The sequence below is a fragment of the Scyliorhinus torazame genome, chromosome 3 (assembly GCF_047496885.1).
Source record: "Scyliorhinus torazame isolate Kashiwa2021f chromosome 3, sScyTor2.1, whole genome shotgun sequence".
NCBI classification, from domain to species: Eukaryota; Metazoa; Chordata; class Chondrichthyes; order Carcharhiniformes; family Scyliorhinidae; genus Scyliorhinus; species Scyliorhinus torazame.
In genome coordinates this window covers 167,121,401-167,144,654 of record NC_092709.1, presented here as the reverse complement: position 1 = coordinate 167,144,654, position 23,254 = coordinate 167,121,401, and the positions used below count along the sequence as shown (strand labels likewise).

At 48.0% G+C, this 23,254-nt stretch overlaps 1 protein-coding gene across 3 annotated transcripts in view; it reads left to right on the top strand.

The window, feature by feature from the left end:
* anapc4 (anaphase promoting complex subunit 4) overlaps window positions 1-23,254 on the top strand; it is a 115,623-nt gene that overhangs the window by 36,635 nt on the left and 55,734 nt on the right. For all 3 annotated transcript variants that reach the window (XM_072496516.1, XM_072496517.1, XM_072496518.1), the window contains 6 exons: window positions 7,350-7,460; window positions 7,766-7,849; window positions 8,691-8,777; window positions 13,923-13,987; window positions 16,156-16,198; window positions 16,404-16,480. In XM_072496516.1, coding sequence (XP_072352617.1) covers window positions 7,350-7,460; window positions 7,766-7,849; window positions 8,691-8,777; window positions 13,923-13,987; window positions 16,156-16,198; window positions 16,404-16,480 — 467 coding nt within the window. The remainder of the gene's footprint in view (window positions 1-7,349; window positions 7,461-7,765; window positions 7,850-8,690; window positions 8,778-13,922; window positions 13,988-16,155; window positions 16,199-16,403; window positions 16,481-23,254) is intronic.

Sequence of the window (23,254 nt, the reverse complement as noted above, 5' to 3'; positions counted from 1 at the left end):
GGAGGCAATGGGTGCGACAGTGTCAGACATGGGGAACGGTTTGCGAGGCCTGGTGCTTTCTGTGCAGGCGGCGTCTGTGGCCCAGGACATGGCTGCCCTCTCACAGGAGGCCATGAGCCAGCGCCAGATGGCAGAGGCGCTCAACGCCATGGCCCAGTCTCAGCAGTCCATAGCCCAGTCTCAGCAGTCCATAGCCCAGTCTCTGCAGGCCATGGCCCAGTCTCAGCAGGCCATTGCCCAGTCTCTGCAGGCCATCGCTGAGGGCATCGGCGCCATTGGCCATGTGCGAGCCGGCGTCGCACAGTCACAGACCGGGTTTGCCAATCCCCTGAGCTCCATGGCTGCAAACCTGCAGACCCCTGTCGATACCAGCACGGGCCTCCAGGACTGGCAGCGCCAGATGTCGGGGGGGCGTCGGATGGCCAGTCCGTTCGCATCCCCCACCCATGTAGAGGCCTGGAGGCCATCGGGCACCCCGAGGGTGGAGGAGGTGCTGTGGTCCGTCCCGGGTCCCCCTGTAGGGGAGGTCCCGGAACACCGCGACACCTCGGACTCCCCCCCCCCCCCCCCCCCCCCCCCCCCCCCGTCCCAGGTGCATCAGGTGAGCAACGGCAGGACAGGCTGGCAGCTCGCCATCCCAGTCACCCAGGCCGCAGCCTGGCCCATCTAGGCCAGGACGCCCCAGGAAACGGCCGCCAAAGGGATCCCGTGTCAGAGGGCAGGAATCACAGGAGTCCACCTCCAGTTCTGCTGTACCGTCTGGGGAACCACATAGACGTAGTCAAAGGGCCCGTAAGGCCAAACAATTAGACACTGAGTAAGTTGGCACGGGTGCAGGGCACAGATGAGTTTTAGGGGCTAGGGCACGTGCATGAACTTCTTTGGTTATTAAAGTCAATGTTACACTTACAGAAGCTGCCTTTGTGCTCTGTCCAAAGCGTGTGGGGGTGTCATGTACGTTGAGCGCAAATGTGTGTGTGTGAGGGGTGGTCTTACCTCAGCCCCAGGTGAGTCTGCCCCCTTCCCCCTGGGCCACCATCAGCATCCCCCCGGGCAGAGGACGGGACCGTGCGCTGCAGTGTCACAGCCGCATGCAGGGATGGTCCGGGTGGATGGTGGTACTGTGGCCACGGGTCAGACATAGTCCAACGATGTGGAGCCAGGAGCTCATCGCAAGGCGGGTTGTCATCATCATCCATGGCTTGCGATAGACACGCATCCACCGGCAACTGTGAGCCCAGCCGTTGTGCCGCAGGTGGATCGGCAATGGGGGGGTGGTGTGCATGCGGGTGGGGTGGGTGGGGTTGGGGAGGGGGGTGAGCGTGCTGGGTGGGTGGATGGGTGGGGGGTGTGGGTGGTCGGCTGTTGCCATGGTATGCGGTCTGTGGCCATACTACCCGATTCCCACGCCCATCTAGTCAGTGAAGCGGGCGTCTATCAGCCTGTACCATGCCCGCTGGGCCAGCCAGTAACGGTGGACAGCCACCCGCCTGTGTCTAGCCCGTCTGCCCTGACCATTGCCCCCATCCCCCTCATCTGGGGAGGACTGCGCCTCTTCCTGCTGCTCCTCCACTCCGCCCTCCTCTGCCTGCGGCACATCGCCCCTCTGCTGGGCTATATTGTGCAGCACGCAGCACACCACAATGATGCAGCCGGCCCTATCTGACCGATACTGGAGGGCGCCCCCAGAGCGGTCCAGGCACCTGAAACGCATCTTCAGCACGCCAAAGCACCACTCTATCACTCCCCTTGTCGCTACATGGGCATCATTGTAGCGGTTCTCCGCCTCATTGCGTGGCCTCCGTACAGGCGTCATCAGCCACGATCGCAATGGGTAGCCCCTGTCGCCCAGCAACCAGCCCCTCAGCCGGGGATGGCGTCCCTCGTACATGCCGATGATGGATGACCGCGACAACACGTATGAGTCGTGTACACTGCCCGGGTAACGGGCACAGACGTGCAGGATCACCATGCGGTGGTCGCAGACCACCTGTATGTTCATCGAATAGGTCCCCTTCCTATTGGTGAACATGGCCCTGTTATCTGCAGGTGGCCGCACGGCGACGTGCATCCCATCGATCGCGCCCTGGACCATGGGGAACCCGGCCACGGCAGAGAAGCCCACGGCCCGGGCATCTTGGCTGGCCCGGTCCATGGGGAAGCGGATGTAGTGGTGCGCCATGGCATATAGGGCGTCAGTCACTCCCCGGATGCACCTGTACACCGATGTCTGCGATATGCCGGACAGGTCCCCACTCGGTGCCTGGAATGACCCCGTTGCATAAAAGTTCAGGGCCACCGTAACCTTGACGGACACGGGGAGAGGGTGTCCCCCGCCAGTGCCACGCGATGACAGTTGTGCCAGCAGGTGGCAGATGTGTGCCACTGTTTCTCGCCTCATCCGGAGTCTCCTCCTGCATTCCCGGTCCGTGAGGTCCTGGTATGACTGCCGGGGCCGGTACACACGGGGCGCCCTCGGGTGCCTCCGTTGCCGTGGGGCCGCGACGTCCTCCTCCCCCTCCTCGTCCTGTTGGTCAGGTGTCCCTCCAGCCTGGGCGGCTGCCCCCTGCCCCTCTGCGGCAGCCTGCGCCGCCTCTCTGGCACGCTCCTCCTCCTCCTCCTCCTCCTCCTCCTCCTCATCCTGGGCAACATAGACATTAGCGGCTGCCGCCACGGCGGCCAACATCGCTGGCTGATCGGAAAACATGACGGCCCGGTGGGGGGGGGGGGGAACGACGACATGTCATCATTGCCCATACCCCCCCCCCCCCCCCCCAGCCAATTGGCATGGACCGCATGGGTCCAACTGTTGGAGGCTGGCACCTGGCCAGGTGGACCAACTCACTTGCCCTCGCCCCCCCCCTCCCCGGCACGGACCCCCCCCCCCCCCCCACACCCTCCCCCCCCCCCCCCCCCCCCCACACCCTCCCAGGCACGGACCCCATCCTCCTCCCCGGCACGGACCCCATCCTCCTCCCCGTCACGGACTCCTCCTCCCCGGCACGGACCCCACCCTCCTCCCTGGCACGGACCCCATCCTCCTCCCCGGCACGGACCCCGTCCCCCCATCCCCCTCCCCGGCACAGACCCCCCCATCCCCCTCCCCGGCACGGACCCCCCCCCCCCCCCAATCCTCCTCCCCGGCACGGACCCCCCCCCCCCCATCCTCCTCCCCGGCATGGATCCCCCCCCCCCCATCCTCCTCCCCGGCACGGACCCCCCCCCATCCTCCTCCCCGGCACGGACCCCCCCCCATCCTCCTCTCCGGCATGGACCCCCCCCCCCCATCCTCCTCTCCGGCACAGACACCCCCCCATCCTCCTCCCCGGCACGGACACACCCCCCCCCCCATCCTCCTCCCCGGCACGGACCCCATCCTCCTTCCCGGCATGGACCCCCCCCCATCCTTCTCCCCGGCACGGACCCCCCCATCCCCCTCCCCCGGTACGGACCCCCCCCCAACCCCCTACCCGGCACGGACCCCCCCCCATCCTCCTCCCCGGCACGGACCCCCCCCCCCCCCCATCCTCCTCCCCGGCACGGACCCGCCCCATCCTCCTCTCCGGCATGGACCCCCCCCCCCCATCCTCCTCTCCGGCACAGACACCCCCCCATCCTCCTCCCCGGCACGGACACCCCCCCCCCCCCCATCCTCCTCCCCGGCATGGATCCCCCCCCATCCTCCTCCCCGGCACGGACCCCATCCTCCCTCCCGGCATGGACCCCCCCCCCATCCTTCTCCCCGGCACGGACCCCCCCATCCCCCTCCCCCGGCACGGACCCCCCCCATCCCCCTACCCGGCACGGACCCCCCCATCCCCCTCCCCGGCACGGACCCCCCCATCCCCCTTCCTGGCACGGACCCCCCCCATCCTCCTCCCCGGCACGGACCCCCCCCATCCTCCTCTCCGGCACGGACCCCCCATCCTCCTCTCCGGCACAGACACCCCCCATCCTCCTCTCCGGCGCGGACCACCCCCCCCCCATCCTCCTCCTCGGCACGGAACCCCCCCTATTCTCCTCCCCGGCACGGACCCCATCCTCCTCCCCGGCACGGACCCCGTTCCCCCATCCCCCTCCCCGGCACGGACCCCCCCATCCTCCTCCCCGGCACGGACCCCCCATCCTCCTCTCCGGCACGGACCCCCCTCCATCCTCCTCTCCGGCACGGATCCCCCCCATCCACCTCCCCGGCACGGACCCCCCCCCATCCTCCTCCTCGGCACGGACCCCCCCCCATCCTCCTCCCCGGCGCAGACCCCATCCTCCTCCCCGGCACGGAACCCCCATCCCCCTCCCCGGCACAGACCCCGTCCCCCCATCCCCCTCCCCGGCACGGACCCCGTCCCCCCATCCCCTCCCCGGCACGGACCCCGTCCCCCCATCCCCGGCACGGACCCCGTCCCCCCATCCCCGGCACGGACCCCGTTCCCCCTCCTCGGCACGGACCCCGTCCCCCCATCCACCTCCCCGGCACTCCCCCGGAGCCCAGCCCACTCTAACCACCCCCCCCCCCCCCCCCCGCCGCACGCACACACACAAAACCCTAGACACACCTCTCTCCCACACATTCAGACTGCGGCCACGCCATCGCCTGACAAGCGGCCAACCCCCCAGGCCGTCACCCACCTCCACGCTGGTCGGCGTAAACCTTGAGCACAGGTTGACGCCGATTAAAAGGAGGTTTGATTTACGCCGACGTGACCCGTCATCACGTCGACGCGACTTCGGCCCATCCGGACGGGAGAATATCGGCATGCCCAAAATCGATTGCCTTGCGCCCACCCGTGTCATTCTCCGAGGTCTGCGGCGCCATTGATACCCCGCCGACCTTTCTCCCTTCGGAGACTTCGGCTGGTGGCGGGGGCGGAATTCACGGCGGCCAACGGCCATTCTCCGACCCACTGGGGGGTCGGAGAATCTCGCCCCTTGTTTTGTATAACAGGTTTTCTCAAAACATGGGTATTACTGATGGCGCATATGCATCTGTGTAACCTCCACATCCCATAGAACACGAAGGAATTTGTCAATTGATCTCCAGCCAGTCTTTTTATAGGCACGCAATTATGTTTGTCATAATTTGCTAAAAGGGTAGCAGGCTCCGCTACTTATTGTTTTCTAAAATCCACGACACCACCATTACCATTATTTAACAAGGTGAGTAGATTGGTTAGATTGCTCCTTGAGGCTGTCATGAGCAAAATATCAATATAATGCAGCATGGGGAGTTGTCCGAATTGTGGTTATACAAATCATGGGTGTTGAAAGAAAGGTTCAGTTGTTTGGACAGGTCATCAATAGCTTGTATTTATATGGTATTGAATTTTTAAAAACCCTTAAGCATTTCACAGAAGTATAGTCAGACTGAAATTGATGCAGCGCACAAGGAAGAGATATTAGAAGGGATGACCAAAAGCATAGTCAAAGAGGTTTAAGGAGGGAAGGGCATTAGAGAAGTGAAGGGGCAAATATTGGAGTACAGAGCTTAAACAGTTGAAAGCATAGCACCAATGGGGAGTGGGAAATCAAGGAGTGTTGCAATGTAACACAGGTAAGTTCTTGAAGATGACAGTTACCATTTGTCAGTCACAAAGCTATGAAAAGTTTAGTGGCTCAGTAGCGCAGAAACTCTGGATAAAGTGCGCCTGCTGAATCAAGCATTGGTGCAAACTGTATTTTCACACAAACTACTCGTCACATGAAACTTCTGCCAAAATTAATCAGCAGTTTCATTTTAATGTAATTTAATAATCAATGTACATTCAATCTTCCATGCTGGAACCGTGACCACAACCATGTAAATTGGCCATTCAGAGTTACTTGGCTCACTCTCTTTTGAAATAAATTAGGATTTAAGGACAAACTATAATTTGTGGATTTAAAATCTTGAGCTTGCGCTATTAAACCATTGGCATTTTGTTCCTTTGTTTTACTTTACGCCCCATTTCATTAGCTTGAAATTTATTTTTAAGTACTTTGACATATTTACTTTTGCTGCCATTTAAATTGTAAATATGAGGGATTTCTAATGAGAAAATTTATTCTTCTAAATATTTCAAAAGGAGATGGTAGAGTTTGGGGAAGAGGTAACCCCAAGACAGGAAGCCAAGCAGATGAGATGCCACTAGCGATGAACTTACCAAACCAGCCACTGACCTACATTTATCAACAGAAGTACATGCCTTCAGAGGCTACTGTTCATAGGCAAAGCTTTGATCAAAATATGCTGAATGTTGTATTCTGACCTATGTATAGACAAGCTTCACCACTAGTCCTCAATTTTCCAATCTTAGGATCTTTCTAAGAAGTAATTCAGCAGCATGCCAGTCAAGCAGGTGACTGATGCATTGTTTACAAATCCATCACACTTCCAATGTCTAATAACTAGCATCTGCATGAAAGTGCTCTTCATTTTTCCCAAATAACAGAATTCTCCAGAGTTGACCTGTGGTATTGGCATCACCCATGTGTTATTTTAAGTTGTCATCGCAATTCTGGCATATTGGTAAACTGCTAGGACAGCCACTGTGGTTGTCAAGGTAGAATTTAATGCAGGTCAATACTCAGGCAAGAGGAATGAGCTTTTTGTTTCTTGAGGCAATCCAGTGTCTCCAGACAGACTGACCAAAATAGGATTGGCTCTTAGGTGGGCAAAAGTATCCCCTGAAAGCATGACTTCAGACAATTATCAAATAGCTATGACCATTGACAGAGTGCCAGTGCAGTGAAGTATATGTAAATGCAAGGTTTAAGATATGTAACCCATCTTAAAGCAATACTTGACATACTTCTTCCAAGACAGTTTGGCAAAAGTATCCAGCTACAACTATATGTAGTGTGGCATAAGCAACACAGAGCAGTGGGAGGACAAAGACAACTAACCACAACCAGGAATTCACCTACAGGCTACTTGATTCTTGGATGCTAACTTCTCCTAAGTGTCCAAGCCACCCAAAGCATCGCCATCTCTCTGGCCAAATTCACCCTTACTTATGTTACCAGTTGCTATATTTCAACTGCTACGAATCCTATTTCTTTTGAATGTTACAATATTATCCAACAGTACCAGGATATAGTAAGGGCATTCTGGGTATCAGAGGAGCTTGTTGAATTGAATAATGCAATGATGTTCAAATGGCAACAATAGTTTTTGGGGAAAAGAAGGAGACTGAGGGCTTTGATGAGGATATAGAATGTGGGGTTTGGAATGGTCAAAAATGGCCTTTGCCTGTTGCTAAAAATTATTTTGTTTTGCTACATTTTGTGACAAAACAGTTTAGGTATTTTATTTAAAAGGTGAACAGTGAAACCTATACCAATGTTGCACTAAAAATGATTTCCTTCTGAAGATTGCAGGCCGCTGTCTGGATCTTTGCTTGTCCAGCGACCTGAAAGCGTTGTCTGTTATCACAGAAGTTCAACTTTCCAAGGAACCAGAACCAATTATCAGTTACTTTCAGGTAGGATTTCCTGAACTTTGCTCAGAAATGTATGTAATACCTAATCTATTTGACTTAGGTGTGAATAATTAATAAAACAAATGTATCTTAATAACATGTCCTTGTAACTATGTGAAAATTCTCTGCATTTGCAACAGAGAACTATTGCAGTTGATTAGGATATCCAATTCAGTGAGCTGTTGATATAATTATTCAGTTGAGCATCAATTAGGAGCATTGTGATTCAAAAGGTTACTTCAAAGAAAATTGTAATTTTGAACAGAATATTGACTCATATTCTATGATCTCATCATTTGTTTACACAGTTGGATACCACTTTGCTGTCGGATTGTTTGCCTGAGGTAACTCGCATGGCCCGAAAGTTCACTCATATTTCAACACTGCTCCAGGTAAACACAAAGTGGCAAATGTGAACTGGTTGGAATCCAAATATTGAACTCATCTGTTTATCCATAAATTTTTGTTATGTCTAAAGCCATAACTGGAGTTTTTTTAAATTGCCAACAATCTGTCACATAGATATAAAATAATTTATTTTAGCTTTGCTTTCTGACTGGTTCACTGGACCAACAAGTACCATCACACTTGTGACTTAACTAAGCACAATCACATTACAGACCAAGAAGTTCTAAATTCAGTTCCTTGTCTGTTACAAATTCACTGTAGTAGGCCTCCATGCTTCTAGACTAAGGAGGAGGAAAGGAACCATCATCCAGGATTGTTGATGCAGATCAATATCAGTTGAATCTTTCTGAAAAGCTGAGTGCATGAATGGCTGGTTGCAGTAGGATTGAGTTCCGTAATGGTAGCTTCCCCTGTTAAACAGCCTCCTTGTATAAAATGTTGTGGTAATGCATAAAGAACTTACATTAGATGTGAGAGGTAATGACATATTGATGTCTTGAGTAGCATCCTTACTGAACTATTAGGGCATATTGCTATTTATGTATCACAATTTAAATCCTGAAAATATAAACAGCATAGCAAGTTTTCTGGTGCTGTACAGGTTAAGTGTTGTATACAATGGAGGAGGACAGTTTAAACTAGATCCAAAGTATTTGTCTTGGTGGAACACTGACCTCTGGGCAGCAATATGCTGGCAGAGAGTTTATAAATCACTAGATTGGATATTTTATTAATTGGTAAACCGTTAACAGAAAGTTAATCTTGGTTGTCTTTGCTGTATTTTTTTATCATTAACTTCCTTGTTCTTTTTTAAAAATTTAACAGTACCAAAAGCTGTCTTTGGCCTGCATGTGTGAAGCATGGGAGGACATTTTAATGCAAATGGATTTAAGACTGACAAAGTTTGTACAGGTAGGCACTGGTGTAAATAATACTAGTAATTCTATTTCAGCTGTGCCAATGTATTAAATTTTGTTTCCAACATGTTCACTAGTAAATTGTTGTAAATATTGTAAATTGTGTTCTTCAAGAGCTTTCAGACTTTAAATGCTTTAGTTGACTCCAGAAGACATCAGAGCAGAAATAGGCCATTCGGTCAATTTGAGTTTGCTCCGCTGTGACTGATGTGATGTGATAATCCTCAACTCCACTTTCCCACCTTATGCCCATAATCCTTGATTCCCTGGCTGATTGATTATAAGACATCGAGGGCTCACCGTGCATTTTTTGTATCACGTCCAGGTATTCAATGTAGGCAGAAATCCTTACTTCTGTCATGGGATACCTTCTACTTTTCGATAACACTTCATATTTCTGTTGCATGGACACAAGATAAGACGCAATTTTGATGCCAAGAGGACACCTCTATGTGTTATTTATTACAGTACTTCCAAGAAAAATAATTTAATCAAAGAATTCAGTTGACATCAATTGTGGAACTTAATGGATGAGCATTTCATTGCAAAATTGTTGTCCAGTAGCTGCAAGGTATTCAAATACTAAGTTGTAGCTACCACTTACTATGGCAACTCATCTTGTCGAATGTATGCTCTACCTGACATCAAAATGTGGTGCATCGGTTTGTCAACTATACCTGGCATGCATGGTCTGTACTTGTATAGATCATTTGAACTAAATATTTTGTTTCCTCTGGTAAAAATAAATCTTGAAAAACAAAACCTTGGAAAGACTTCTTAGATCTGGAGAAAGATATAGAAGCATGTCTCATCAACGTATTTCCGGAGACATTCAATTTTCCAATTGCTCAGAGTTCCAACACAGTAGGTCCAAAAGTCCCTGTATTCAGAGTGGAGTCTTTTTTCAGAATCTTGGAATGCATCTATTTCCTGGCTTTCATAGACTTTGGACACTGTACAAGGAGTCTGGGGTGAATTGTGAAATCATGAAGCTAGAGCCAAAGTAGATAAAACATAATGAGTCCGCTGCATCTCTGTGGAGACCTGTTTACCACAATGATCAGTGATTCAGCAGTCAGGTTTCAGTTGTTCTCCTATCATGCTAGGGCAATTACCTAGGACACGATCTTGAATTGTCCAAACATGAGTCAAAAGCAGCTGAATCTCTTTCACAATCAAGACCTACTGTTTATCAAGCCCTTTGGGTGGAATTTGCTCATGAATAAATCTCAGTTTTAAGCTGAGATGAAAATAGTACATGATCTTCACTACTAATTCCTTTGTAAACTCCAGTCCCTTGCTACTGAATATATTGGCCATCTCGGGCCAAACTAGCCTGTTTGAAACCTTAACATCCTTGATCCAGTATACCCATCACAAAGAACGCCTATACCCACTTCTATAATAACCTGTCTAGGTATCTGTTGCTGAAACCTTCTTCCATGTTTTTGTTACCTCGAGATCCACTATTACAATGCTTTCCAGTTCTTCATTCTGCATGAACCGTAGCCCATTCAACCCTCTACTGTCTGTATCCTAAGCCCCTCCACCGAGACCTGCTTCCCCTGTGCTCACTGACCTATATTGGCTTCTGTTTGTCTGAAGCCCGCAATTTAAAATTCTTAGTTTGGTATTCAAATTCCCCATAATCTCTGTTTTCTCTATCTCCGTAACTTCCAACCCAACAGCTTTTCAAACTCTGGTATTTCACACAACTCCCACTCCTTTCCCTGCACCACTGGTGCTGTCCCTTCATTCATTTATGTCCTAAGCCCTGGAATTCTCTTCCTAAACTTCCACTCATCACCTCATCTTGTCATTTAAGACCCTGCTTAAAACCTGCCTTTCTCATTAAGTTTTTTCCCCCCCTCCTAATGTCTCTAGGCTCAGTTTTAATTTCTGAGTGCACTTCTGTTAAGTGTCTTGTGATATGTTAATAGTGCTCTTGATTGAGGACTGATTACAGGCTATCTTTCTGCAGTAGCAGGCTATTTACCTTGGTTATAGGAATTCTGTGTATTCAATTTCAAATTGGTAAAATAAAGGGTAATGATTTATTTCATTTGGCAGTAAAACTTTGGACAATTTCATCATCAAGCATTATGCTGTAAGATCTCTTCTTTGGGGATCACTTGCTAATGAGTATGAATGCCCATTGGTCATGGATTCTGAGAGTTCTTGTGTGACCGATGAGTCCGTTCCTGGAACCGCATCTCTGAAAGCACATTTGTCTGGTGTTTCCAGGAGGTGGGATTTTTCCTTGGACTCAACATCACTGGTATTCCTTTCTCAGGCTCCTTTTCAGGATCTCCTTTTGTGGTCGGATGTCTCAAAGAACTGTGTCCCTTCAATCAGGAGGTTCCTCTAAGTAGGTCTCTTCTGAGAAGGGTCTCCCAGGTGTTGATTTTATGTTTCATTTCTTGAGGTAAGCCTTCGCGGTGTCTTTGAAGCACTTTCTTTGTCTTCCTCGTGTTTGGGAACCTTGCTAGCGCTGGGCGAAGAAGATTTGCTTTGGCAGTTGGGAAACTGGCATCCTAAGTATGCGGCCAGCCCAGCAGAGTTGGTTTTGGATGAGCGCGGCTTTGATGCTGGTGCACTTGGCTCCTTCAAGGATTCTTCTGTTAGTATGCATGTCTCCCAGCTGATGGTACTCTCCAGGGCCTTGAGGACCCGCCTGTACGTAATCCAGGTTTCTGAACTGTATAGAAGATTTGAGTGATGACTGCCTTTACACGAGGATCTTGGTGGATGTGGTGGTCATTGAAGACTCTCACCCTTGGGTGAGAGCACTCGCGGATTGGATACGATGTTGGATCTCTCCATCAATGTCAGCCTTAGATGAGAGGTGGCTCCCCAGTTGGGGAAATGCTCCACATGTGGGACGGTTTCTCTGTTGATCTTTTTTAAAATAAATTGAAAGCACCCAATTCATTTTTTTTTCCAATTAAGGGACAATTTAGCATGGCCAATTCACCTATCCTGCACATCTTTGGGTTGTGGGGCTGACACCCACGCAAACACGGGGAGAATGTGCAAACTCCACACGGACAGTGACCCGGGGCTGGGATTGAACCCGGGTCCTCGGCGCCATGAGGCAGCAGTGCTAACCACTGTGCCACCGTGCCACTCTTTCTCTGTTGGCCTTGATGGAGGGAGAGACTGGATCTTCCCCTACGGTGAGTTGGTAAAGGACTTGAATCTTCTTGATGCTGAGACCAATTCTTCAGTATGCTCCTGCAAAAGTGTCAGGCATGGCTTGAAGGTTCTCCTCTGAGAGCAATGTAATCTGCATACTGAAGTTCCACGAGCATTTTCAGTGTCACTTCGATTTAAACTGATTGAGGTTGAAAAGTTTTCTGTCCATCCTCTAGACGATGTCCACTCCACTGGGAAGCCTTTTCTTGACAAGGTGAACGATGGTGGCGATGAAGGTGGAGAAAAGGGTGGGGGCGAAATCACATCTCTGCTTAACTCCATTCTTTACCTCAAAAGTTTCACTTCTTTCCATTGATGGGGCCTGTTCCCGACATCTTGAAGTGGAGGAGTCAGAGGATGTTAATTAATTTCTCTGGACAGCCAGCTTTTGACAGGGTCCTCCATCGAGCTTCCCAAAATATAGCCTAAATGCTTCAAATGTTATAAACTGGTTAATGAACAACTGCACAATATGGCAAAGTTAGGTTCACCTACTATGGAACTCAAGAGTATAGTTAAAAATATTGAGCAAGTGCAATAGGCTTTATGCTGTAACTAAACAGTGTTAGCTGCGGTATCTTCCAAATTATATGAGGGTATTTTCCATTCCTATGTGCCAATGGCACATGTAGAATAGATTGGGGTGGGAATTAGGAGGGCAAATATCCAAAAGTGCACAGGAACAAGCAGCATGGTATTTTCTGCTTGTGCTACACTAGATGCTCGAGGTACATGGCTAGGCAATTCTCGAGGAGAAGTTGTGGAGGAATGCTCAGAGGAGATCTGCCTGTGCTTAAGGGAAACTGCATAGAACTGCAGTGACCCAATTGTGGGTGCTGCCGGAGCAGATTTAGTGTGTAATTTTGCAAATCGTGTTTCCTTTCAGCCTGCACTTCACCAGGAACCCCTTTCTTTAACCCAAGCTATGTACTCTGTAGCTATTGCACAAGCGGAATAATAGTTTTCTAACCCTGAAAGGTGAAGGATTGCAATTATTACCAGCATGCTATGTGTCAGCAAAAGGCTGCACATTGTACAGCTAGGTTACTTATTAATGTCTTGAGATGTTATGTTAAGATGAAACCATTCTCCATTTCATCTTGAGGGCAGATCCCAGTAACCATCAGTTGTAATAAAAGAACTGTAAAAGGTTGCGTGAAGACTTGACACAGGTAAATGGGAACAGGTCATCTACCTGATAAAAGGTGCAAGATTCCTTGTCTACTCCAGTAACTGTTCCCAGCTTCTAAAGGTGCTGTGTACAACACTGAGTCTGGTCACCATCTATTGCCAGAAATGGTGTGCTGCTGTTCTCTGGGAAAAGCCTCCTGAAGATCAAACTTGGAAATCCTCATTGCATCTTCCTTGATCATTTTTGTATTCTATTCACCACATGCTAAACTTTCACTTAGTGCTGTACCTTTTCATTTCTTGTTCACAGATCCCATTTCATGCTTCCATATTGAACTTTTTAGTCTGATATGTCCTCTTTGTCAACACAGCCCTTAGTTTTGGCAAATGACAAACATTTTCCATGTATTTTGGAATAATATAATGGCTAGTACAATAATTGTTCTCCTATAAAGCTTTTTCGAAGTGAAATGCATGCATTCTTTTAAAATTGACAGGTATGAGTGGTGATCGGATAGAAACTAGAGAAAGATGCAAGTTCGGGGTCGGGGCATTAAACAAAATTTAGCCTGGTGGACTAGTGGAAGAAAGGGGTATGGCGGATGCTTTTGATCAAGATATCTTCATCAAAATTGACTGGATTTTTCAGTTCTCTTTTCCCCTCTCATTGTTAATGATTCTGATGTACAATTTGAAGATTATTTAATTTTACTAAGTCATTTCCATTGTTCTGTAATAACTTATGCTGGTGTTCGAGTCTATGGTGAGGGATTACATGTCACAGAATCTTCAAGTATTATATTTATGTTTTTAGGAGAAAAGTACAAAAACCTCAGTCCAGGAGGAATTCATGGAACTACTAATGTGGGGTAAAGCTAGGTAGGTTTGTTGAAACAGTTTGTCTCAGGAACATATTAATAATATCTGCGTATAACAGCATTTGAATGTTAATTATAATTTGGCCTCAGACACGCTAATATTAAGTAGGAAATTAAAGCAGATTGCAAACAAAAGTGTTTTAGTCTTGTGCTTTGTCAGGGAGTGGTATGCAGTGGGTAACTAGGGAAAGGAATTTGGGGGGGGGGGGGGATACTGAAAATAATTACCTCAGTCTTCCCAAAATTTAATTGGGGGAAATTCCGCATCCAGTACTGGATGTTGGATAATTTAGTAACAGTGCAAGCATTGAGAGAGGGGGTAGTGAGATAGAGCTGGTTGTTGTCAGCATATATGTTACAAGGCTGTCCCTGCGGATGATTGGGTCACTGGGCAGCATGTAGATGAGGAATAGGGAGAAGGCCAATAATAGATCTTTTGGGGAGACCAGAGGTAGCGGTGCTCAAGCAGGAAGAGAAATCATTGTAAGTAATATTTTGGCTACGATTCTATAGATAAGAATGGAACAAGATGAATCCCACCAAGCTGGTGACCGTGGAGAGGTTTTGGAGCAGGACAGTGTGGCCAACCATATGCAAGGCTGCATGCAGTCAAGAAGGATGAGGAGCGGTCATTTACCTTGATCACAGTTGCATAGGCTGCCGTTTGTGATTTTGATGAGGGCCATTTTGATACTGTGGAGGAGTAGAAACCTGATTGGAAGTATTCAAACATGGTGTTCGAGGGAACATTGAGCACAGATTTTGGATACGACTACATGCTGAAGGATCCTGGAGAGGAAAGACTGGCTGGAGATGGGGTGGTAGTTTTTAAGGTCAGGAGGGTCAAAGGTTGGTTTTTCGAGGGGGGGTAATGATGACAGATTTAAAGGAGGGTGCAAACACAAGAAGAGGGAGAACCAAACAATACCAGCTAACATGGGCCCAGCATGGGTGATCAGTTTAGCGGGAATTAGTGTTGAACAAACAGGAAATGGGTCCCATGGATAAGATAAGCTTGAAGCGGGCATGAGGTGTAATCGGATAGAAACTAGAGAAAGATGCAAGTTCGGGGTCAGAGCATTAAACTAAAGTTTAGCCCGGTGGACTAGTGAAAGAGAGGGGTATGGCAGATGCTAAGATAGTCTCCATCTTAGTAACAAAGATGCCCGTGAGTTCCTTGTGCTTTTTGTTGGAGGTGAAGCTGAAGAAGACAGCGGAGAGGCGTTCAAGAGGACTGTTTGCAGTCAAAAACTGAAGCTGGGGCATTCCAAGCTAATACTGGAATGGGAGCAATTATAGCGGATGCAAGCTGGACTGGACAGTGCTTTAGGTGAACGGGGCTGGCAGTGGATGGTTAAATCAGTTACAATATCCTTTAAAGTTTGTGTCTCCCAGACTTAAGGACACGGAGATGAGGGGACGATTCAGGATTAGAAAGAGGAATGGTTTGATTGAGGACTGGACCATCAAAATTGGAAAGGAAAGTGAGGTTTCGCAAATCAGTCGCTGCAGAAATGTGGCGAATGGAGGATGACAAACTAGACAGTTGGGATTTTGAATGTACATTTGTGAGTGAATTGGGGAATAGATTTTTTTGAGGGGCGGATATAAAGGATTGGGTCATGATAGGGGATGTAGGTGTAGAGTGAAACAAGCAAGTGATCTGAGATGGCCTTATCTATAATTGATATGATGGGACTAACGAGATCAAGGAAGTGGCCATGAATGTTTGTAGGTGAGTTTACGTGGAGGGAGAGACATGAGGAAGATGAGATGTCTGTGAACGAGAGAGAGAGCATGATGGGTTGAGATGGAGGTTTCAGTGAAATATTTTTGATTATACTTTGGGGAGATAGTAGGGAACAATGATTTTGAATTAGAGGTGCAACCATTGCCTAATTTTGAAAACCAATCAGGGATGGGGAGACATTTCTAGCAAAATTCTTATGTTCTCTATACAAGCATTTGTAATTCTGTGATAATGAACAGTGAAAACTCGATCTCTGAATGTAAAGCATAATGATGCTTATGCCGAGGGTGCAAAATTGATTAATTTGTAGCGTTCCCTCAAACAGACTGTATGTGTTACTATCTTGGGTAAAAATGGACAAAATATCAACAATGTTATATTTCCTGGTTGTGGCTTATGCTTCCTATTTTGTTTTGTAGTCCAGAGTTACAGTCTTTGTTAATGAACCAGCTAACAGTTAAGGTGAGTGTATTGAAGTATACAAATATAGAATTAAGAAATTTTCTTTATACACTATTAGTGATTTTGAATATAGACTCCGTTATTGATTTTGAATATGCCAATGTAAATGTATGTGGTATGGATTTCTCTTCTCCACAACTTGTAAGCAGTACAATTAGTTATATTTTTGTATAAACACATATTTTGCTTTCTTTGAAACCAACAGGGTTTAAAGAAGCTTGGCCAGTCCATAGAGTCGTCTTATTCTAGTATTCAGAAATTGGTTATCAGTCATTTACAAAGGTAGAGTATCATTCTTTTTGAATTGATAGGGTGGGGATATTTATATACTTCGGAATTTTTTATTCAGCTAAATTACATTTCAAAGCCTTTGTACATGATGAGTGAGCTTTGCACATGAGCAGTGGGAGAGAACACATCCTGAGTGTGACACAACCAGTGAGTGTGGGCATCAGGAATTTGGTGCAGAGGGGAAAGAGGTGCTCCTGTGCCTTTTGCTTTCTAACCTTTTAATTCTTCAGAGAATGTTGTTGCCCTGCTGCAGCAGTAGAGGCTACAAGGGAGAGAGCTGATCGGTAAGTAATAGTGTGTACGGTTGGGTAAGTATTTACTACTTTTGTCGCTTATGGTTTGTAAGGTCTTTTGTGGTTTATAGTTTGTAACGGCTCTAATATGTAGTAACGAGGGCCAGGAAAGAAGGGCTCCGGAGTAATTGATACTGTCTGATATTAATCATCTTCCAAAGGTTTAATTTAAAGGGGTAAGTTATGGCAGGAGAGTTCCAAGCCATAGTGTGCCCCAAGCCGGGGCAGGAAGTGTCTCCAACTGCAGCTCCTGGAAATCCGGGTTTCGGAGCTGGAGACACGGCTGAGGATGCTGTGGAGCATCCGCGAGGCAGAGAGTATCATGGATAGTACACAGAGAGAGGTGGCCAAACAGAAGGCTCAGACTCCGCAGGAAGGGAATGGGTGACCACCAGGCAGAGCAAGAGGGCTAGGGAGACACTGCAGGAATCTCCTGTGACCATTCCCCTGCAAAACAGATATACCGCTTTGGGTACTTTGGGAATGGCTTCTCAGGGGAAAACAGCAACAGCCAAAATCGCTGCACAGGAGTACAATAATTATAGGGGATTCAATTGTGAGGGGAATAGATAGACGTTTCTGTAGCCACAAATGAGACTCCGGGATGGTATGCTGTCTCCATGGTGCTAGGATCAAGGATGTCTTGGTGCAGTTACAGGACATTCTAGAGGGGGAGGATGAACAGCCAGTGGTTGTGGTACACGTTGGTACAAACGGCATAGGTTTAAAAAAAAGGATGAGGTCCTAAAAGCAGAATGTAGGGAGCTAGGAAGTAAGTTGAGAAGTCGGACCTTGTAGGTAGTGATCTGAGGATTACTGCCATTGCCATGTGCTAGTCAGAGTAGAAATAGCAGACTATATCGGATGAACACGTAGCTGAAGAGATGGTGCAAGGGAGAATGTTTCTGATTCCTGGGACTGCTGTCCTAGGGCGTGTATTTGTTAGTGTGGTTGGGGAGGGTTTAAACTAGAATGGCAGGGGGATGGGAACCTAAGCAGGATGACAAGGGAAAGAGAAACGAGGACAGTAATAAAAAAAGAACAGTAAAATACAAGAGCAGTAGTCAGCATTATCAAGGGCCACAGTACAAAGAAAAGTTAGGATGATTAAAAATGGCAAAAAGGAAAGCCGATAGGCTTTGTATTTTAATGCACAAAGCATTTGGAATAAGGTAGACAAACTGACACTGCAAATCAAGGTAAATAGATATGATCTCATAGCCATTACAGAAACATGGTTACAAGGAGATTAAAACTGGGAACTTAATATTCAGGGATGTTTGACCTTTCAGAAAGACAGGAGGGAAGAAAAAGATGGTGGGGTAGCACTGTTAATAAGAGATGAAATGAGGATGGTTGTGAGAGACTTGGATGATGTAGAGTCCATTTGGATAAATGTAAAAACAGCCAGGGAATGAAGACATTCGTAGGAGTAGTATATAGACCCAAACAGTAGCCACACTGTGGGGAAGAATACCCATCAACAAATAACAGGAGCATATAAAAAGAATAGAGCAATAATTATGTGTGACTTTAATCTCCATGTTGATTGGGTTAATCAAGTTGGAACTTGTAGCTATGACAACACATTCATAGAGTGCATTAGGTATAGTTTCCGAGAGCAATATGTCATTGAGCTAACCAGGGAACAGGCTGTCTTGGACATGGGAATGGGTAATTAGGCAGGTTTAATACATGATCTCAGAGTAAAAGATCCCCTAGGAAGTAGTGATCGTAACATAATAGAAATGAGTTTCAGTTTTAGAGTGAGAAGCTTGAGTCGGAAACAACTGTGTTTAACTGGCATAAAGGGAATTGCAGTGAAATGAGGATAGAGTTAGCTGAAGTGGACTGGACAGATAGATTAACAGGAAAGACAATAAACAAGCAGTGACAGATATTTAAGGAGGTATTTCAAGACTCAGCAAAAATATATTTGTTCCAGTAATTCAATTATAAACGTATTGGGTTATTGTAGATTATTTGGAAGGTTTATCTTCTTGAGACTGAGTCTTGGTCCCATCCTTTGGAACTCTCTGAACTCCTGTTCCTCTCCAATTCCCTTTGGAAATTCTGGCAACTCATCAGTTAGATCCTGGGGTGGGATACTCCGACCCCCCCACCGGGCCGGAGAATCGCCGGGGGGCGGCGTGAATCCTGCCCCGGCGTCGGCTGCCGGATTCTCCAGCGGCGGTTTTTCGGCGGGGGCGGGAATCGCGCCGCGCCAGTCGGGGGCCGTTTGCAGCCCCCCGGCCCGGCAATTCTCTGGCCTGCGACGGTACCGCCGGCATAAAATACACCAGGTCCGTACTGGCGGGACCTGGCTCTGCGGGCGGGCTGCAGAGTCCTCGGGGGGTGCGGGGGGATCTGGCCGGGGGGGGGGGGGGGGGGGGTGCCACTGTGGCCTGGTCCGCGATCGGGGCCCACTAATTGGCCTGTGCCGTGGGGGCACTCTTTCCCTCTGCGCCGGCCGGTGTAACGGACCGCCATGGCTGGCACGGAGAAGTAACTCCCTGCACATGCGCTGGGATGACGCCAGCACACGCTGGCCTCCCGCGCATGTGCCAACTCGCATCGGCCGCCAGAGGCCCTTCGCCGCCGGTTGGCGTGGCACCAAGCCCTTCGGCGCCGGCTGGCGCAGCGCCAACCCCGCCGGCGCCAGTCTAGCCCCTGAAGGTGCGGAGGATTCCGCACCTTCCGGGCGGCCCGACGCCGGAGTGATTCACGCCACTCCTCGGCGCCGGTACGGCCCACCCCACCGGGTAGGGGAGAATCCCGCTCCTGCATCTCACCATGAATCACATTGCTTTCAAACAACGTACAGAAAATGGTGCCCACAGACAGCAGCCCCCCGCCCGAGAACATGGGGCAGCCACATTGCATAACGCTATAGGTGTCTGCAGAGTGATCAAATGAGTTCTGTTCGTTTCTGCTCCCAAAGCCGTACATATTATATTGACCTTCTATTCTGATTTGACATGATTTAGCAAAAAAATTCCAATATCATAAATCCTATTATCTCTTAAGTATTTAAATTGGAAGTATACTGGAAAGGGCTGTGGAAGCAAATTAAATGGCAGCAATCTGGAGGTATTTAGATATGACTTACGGTTTTTGGGTGAGAGAGGGGGAATATCAGACAAGGTTTATGTGTGTGTGAGAGCGAGGGGAATATCAGACAGTGCTAATGTGTGTGAGCTGAATTTTAGACAGGAGTAACATGTGTGAGATAGTTGAGTATCAGATGGTGTGTGTGGGAGATCAATTTCAGACAGTGTGTATGAGGGCGATAGGGGTGTATCTGACCGGGTTTGGGTGTAAATGAGAAGGGGCAATATCAGATCGGCATTGTGTGTGATTGAACGTGGGGAATATCAGTCTGGGTTTTTGTGCTTGAGAGAGAGGGTAGCATACCAGACCAGACAGGGTTTGTGAGTATGGGCGGGGGGCAGGATACGGCAATATTCAGTCAGGGAGTGTCTGTGAGAGCGGGTGATATCGGCAGTGTCTATGAGTGAGCGAGAGGTGTGGAATATCTGTTAGAATTTAACTGAGAGGAAGCGAAATATCAGACAGGGTTTGTGTGAGAGTGAACGGAATAAACAGACATGGATTGTTGTGTGAGAGAGGGAGGAATACCTGATAGGGATTGAGTAAATAAGGAAGGGGAAATATCAGGCAAGCTTCGTGCGTGAGGGAGAGAGGGGAATATACCAAATAAATTGCCCTCTACAGTGTTCCATCAAACACTCGATGAGCAAGTACAGCATGGGTTAGGTGCAGAGTAAAGCTCCGTCTAACCCCTGTCCCATCAAATAGCCCCAGGACCCTAACATAATTTATAAGCGACACAATAAAGCTTGTACGACCTTCCATTATCCAACAGACCCAGACTATGAGTAGACAGTTTAATACTCACTCTACATTGTCCACTCTCTGACATTTCCTGGAAAGGTACAGCATGGGTGAGATACAGAATATGGACACTTCTACATTGTCACTGTCGAACATTCCCCGCACAGTTATTATAACTGGAAGTTATTGACATAATTGGGGGTGGAGTTTGATGTAATTTGGGAAGGGGTTGGAGCAGGTCACCAGAGGGCGGGGTATGACGTAGGGGGCCCCCCAAAGGCGGAGATGTGGGGCCCCCAAAAGTTTACATCTGCCCAAGTGAAAGGGGTGGTGCTAGAGGAGAATTGCAAATGTTACATCCCGCAAAAAAGATGTAGGGATAAACCCATCAATTACAGGCCTGACAGTTTAGCTCCGGATTTAGGAAATAAAATCTGGGCCAAAATTTAGTCACTTGGTCAACAGTGGATTAATTAAGAAAACACAGCATAAATCTGTTAAAGTGTTAAAGGGAAATCATGTTTAACTAACTTGATTGAATTTTTGATTCAAAAATCGAGGAGGTTGATTAGGGTAATTCAGTTGATGTGGTATATATGGATTTCAAAAATGTGTTTTTGGCAAGTATTGTACAGCATTTTATCAAACTTGAATCCTAGGGCTGGGAGTTTCCAGCCCTTCCCACTGGTGAGATCTTACAGTCCCTCTGGTGGCAGGTTCCCTGGTGATGTGGCTGGCAAGCAACACAAATGGCCATCGACCTCAGCAAGACTAGAAGATCCCACCGCCGGCCAATGACAAACCGGCTCTACTGCTGGGAAATCCAGCCTATGGAATAAACGGGAAGATGGCAGTATGGATACAAATTTGACTGAGTTGCAGAAAGAGAGTTTTGGACTGGAGAAAGGTATACACTGGGATTCTGTAGTAGTCAGTATTAGGACTACAACCTTTCAGCCATTTTAATGACCTAGACTTGGATGTACAGAACATAAGAACTAGGAGCGGGAGTAGGCCATCTGGCCTATCGAGCCTGCTCCGCCATTCAATGAGATCATGGCTGATCTTTTTTGGACTCAGCTCCACTTTCCGGCCCGAACACCATAACCCTTAATCCCTTTATTCTTCAAAAAACTATCTTTATCGTAAAAACATTTAATGAAGGAGCCTCAACTGCTTCACTGGGCAAGGAATTCCATAGATTCACAACCATTTGGGTGAAGATGTTCCTCCTAAGCTCAGTCCTAAATCTACTTCCCCTTATTTTGAGGCTATGCCCCCTAGTTCTGCTTTCACCCGCCAGTGGAAACAACCTGCCCGCATCTATCCTATCTATTCCCTTCATAATTTTATATGTTTCTATTAGATCTCCCCCCCCCCCCCCCCCCCCCCCCCCCCCCCCCGCATCCTTCTAAATTCCAACGAGTACAGTCCCAGTCTACTCAACCTCTCCTCGTAATCCAACCCCTTCAGCTCTGGGATTAACCTAATGAATCTCCTCTGCACACCCTCCAGCGCCAGTGCGTCCTTTCTCAGGTAAGGAGACCAAAACTGAACACAGTACTCCAGGCGTGGCCTCACTAACACCTTATACAATTGCAGCATAACCTCCCTAGCCTTAAACTCCATCCCTCTAGCAATGAAGAACAAAACTCCATTTGCCTTCTTGGTCTGCGCGGGGGTTTTACGCGACGCTAACTAGGATAATGGGGGAGGAGATTGAGTCGGACCCTTTGGTGGCAATATTTGGGATATCGGAGAAGCCGGAGCTGATGGAGGGAAGGACGTCCGATGTTCTGGCTTTCGCCTCTCTGATTGCCAGGCGAAGAATTTTACTGAAATAGCGGTCGGCGACACCACCCGGGGTAGCGGGCTGGCTGGGTGACTTATATAACATTCTTAGGCTGGAAAAGATCAAATACAAATTATGGGGTTCAGCAGAGAGCTTCAAGGGGATTGTTCCTGGTTGTGTTTGAGAAATTGTTCGTCGCAGGGGGAGGTGGAAAAGGGGAAACATTTTGTACAAACTGTATAGTTGTGTGTTGGGGAGGTTGCTCCCCGATTTGTTTATGTTTTGAACCTTTTATATAAGTTTGGAATAAAATACATTTTTTTTTTTAAATTAACCTCCTTGCTCTTATATTCTATGCTTTGGTTAATTGCTATCCCTAGGTATCCCATATGCCTTCTCAACCTGTCTGCTGTCTTCAGGGATCTATGGACATGCACACCAAGGTCCCTTTGATCCTCTACTTCCTAGGGTCTGCCCACTCATTGTATATTCCCTTGCAGTTTGAGAGGACTAAAAAGCATTACCTCACACTCACACTTAGAATTCAAGAATCAGGAAGTCCTGTAAAAGTTGTTCAGGACTTTGGTGGGACTAGAACATTGTGAGCAGTTTTGATTTCCATAGAGTGGTCCTTGGGATGAGAGGATAGTTCTATGATGTGAGACTGAGTAAATTGTTCTATACTCTCTGATGTTTAGAATAATGAGAAGTAATCTCATTGATATATAACATTTTGAAGGCACCTGACTGAATAGGCATGTGTTGTTTCCCCTGGCTGAGGAATCTAGGACACAGACTCAGGCTAAGGGGTCAATCATTTATAAC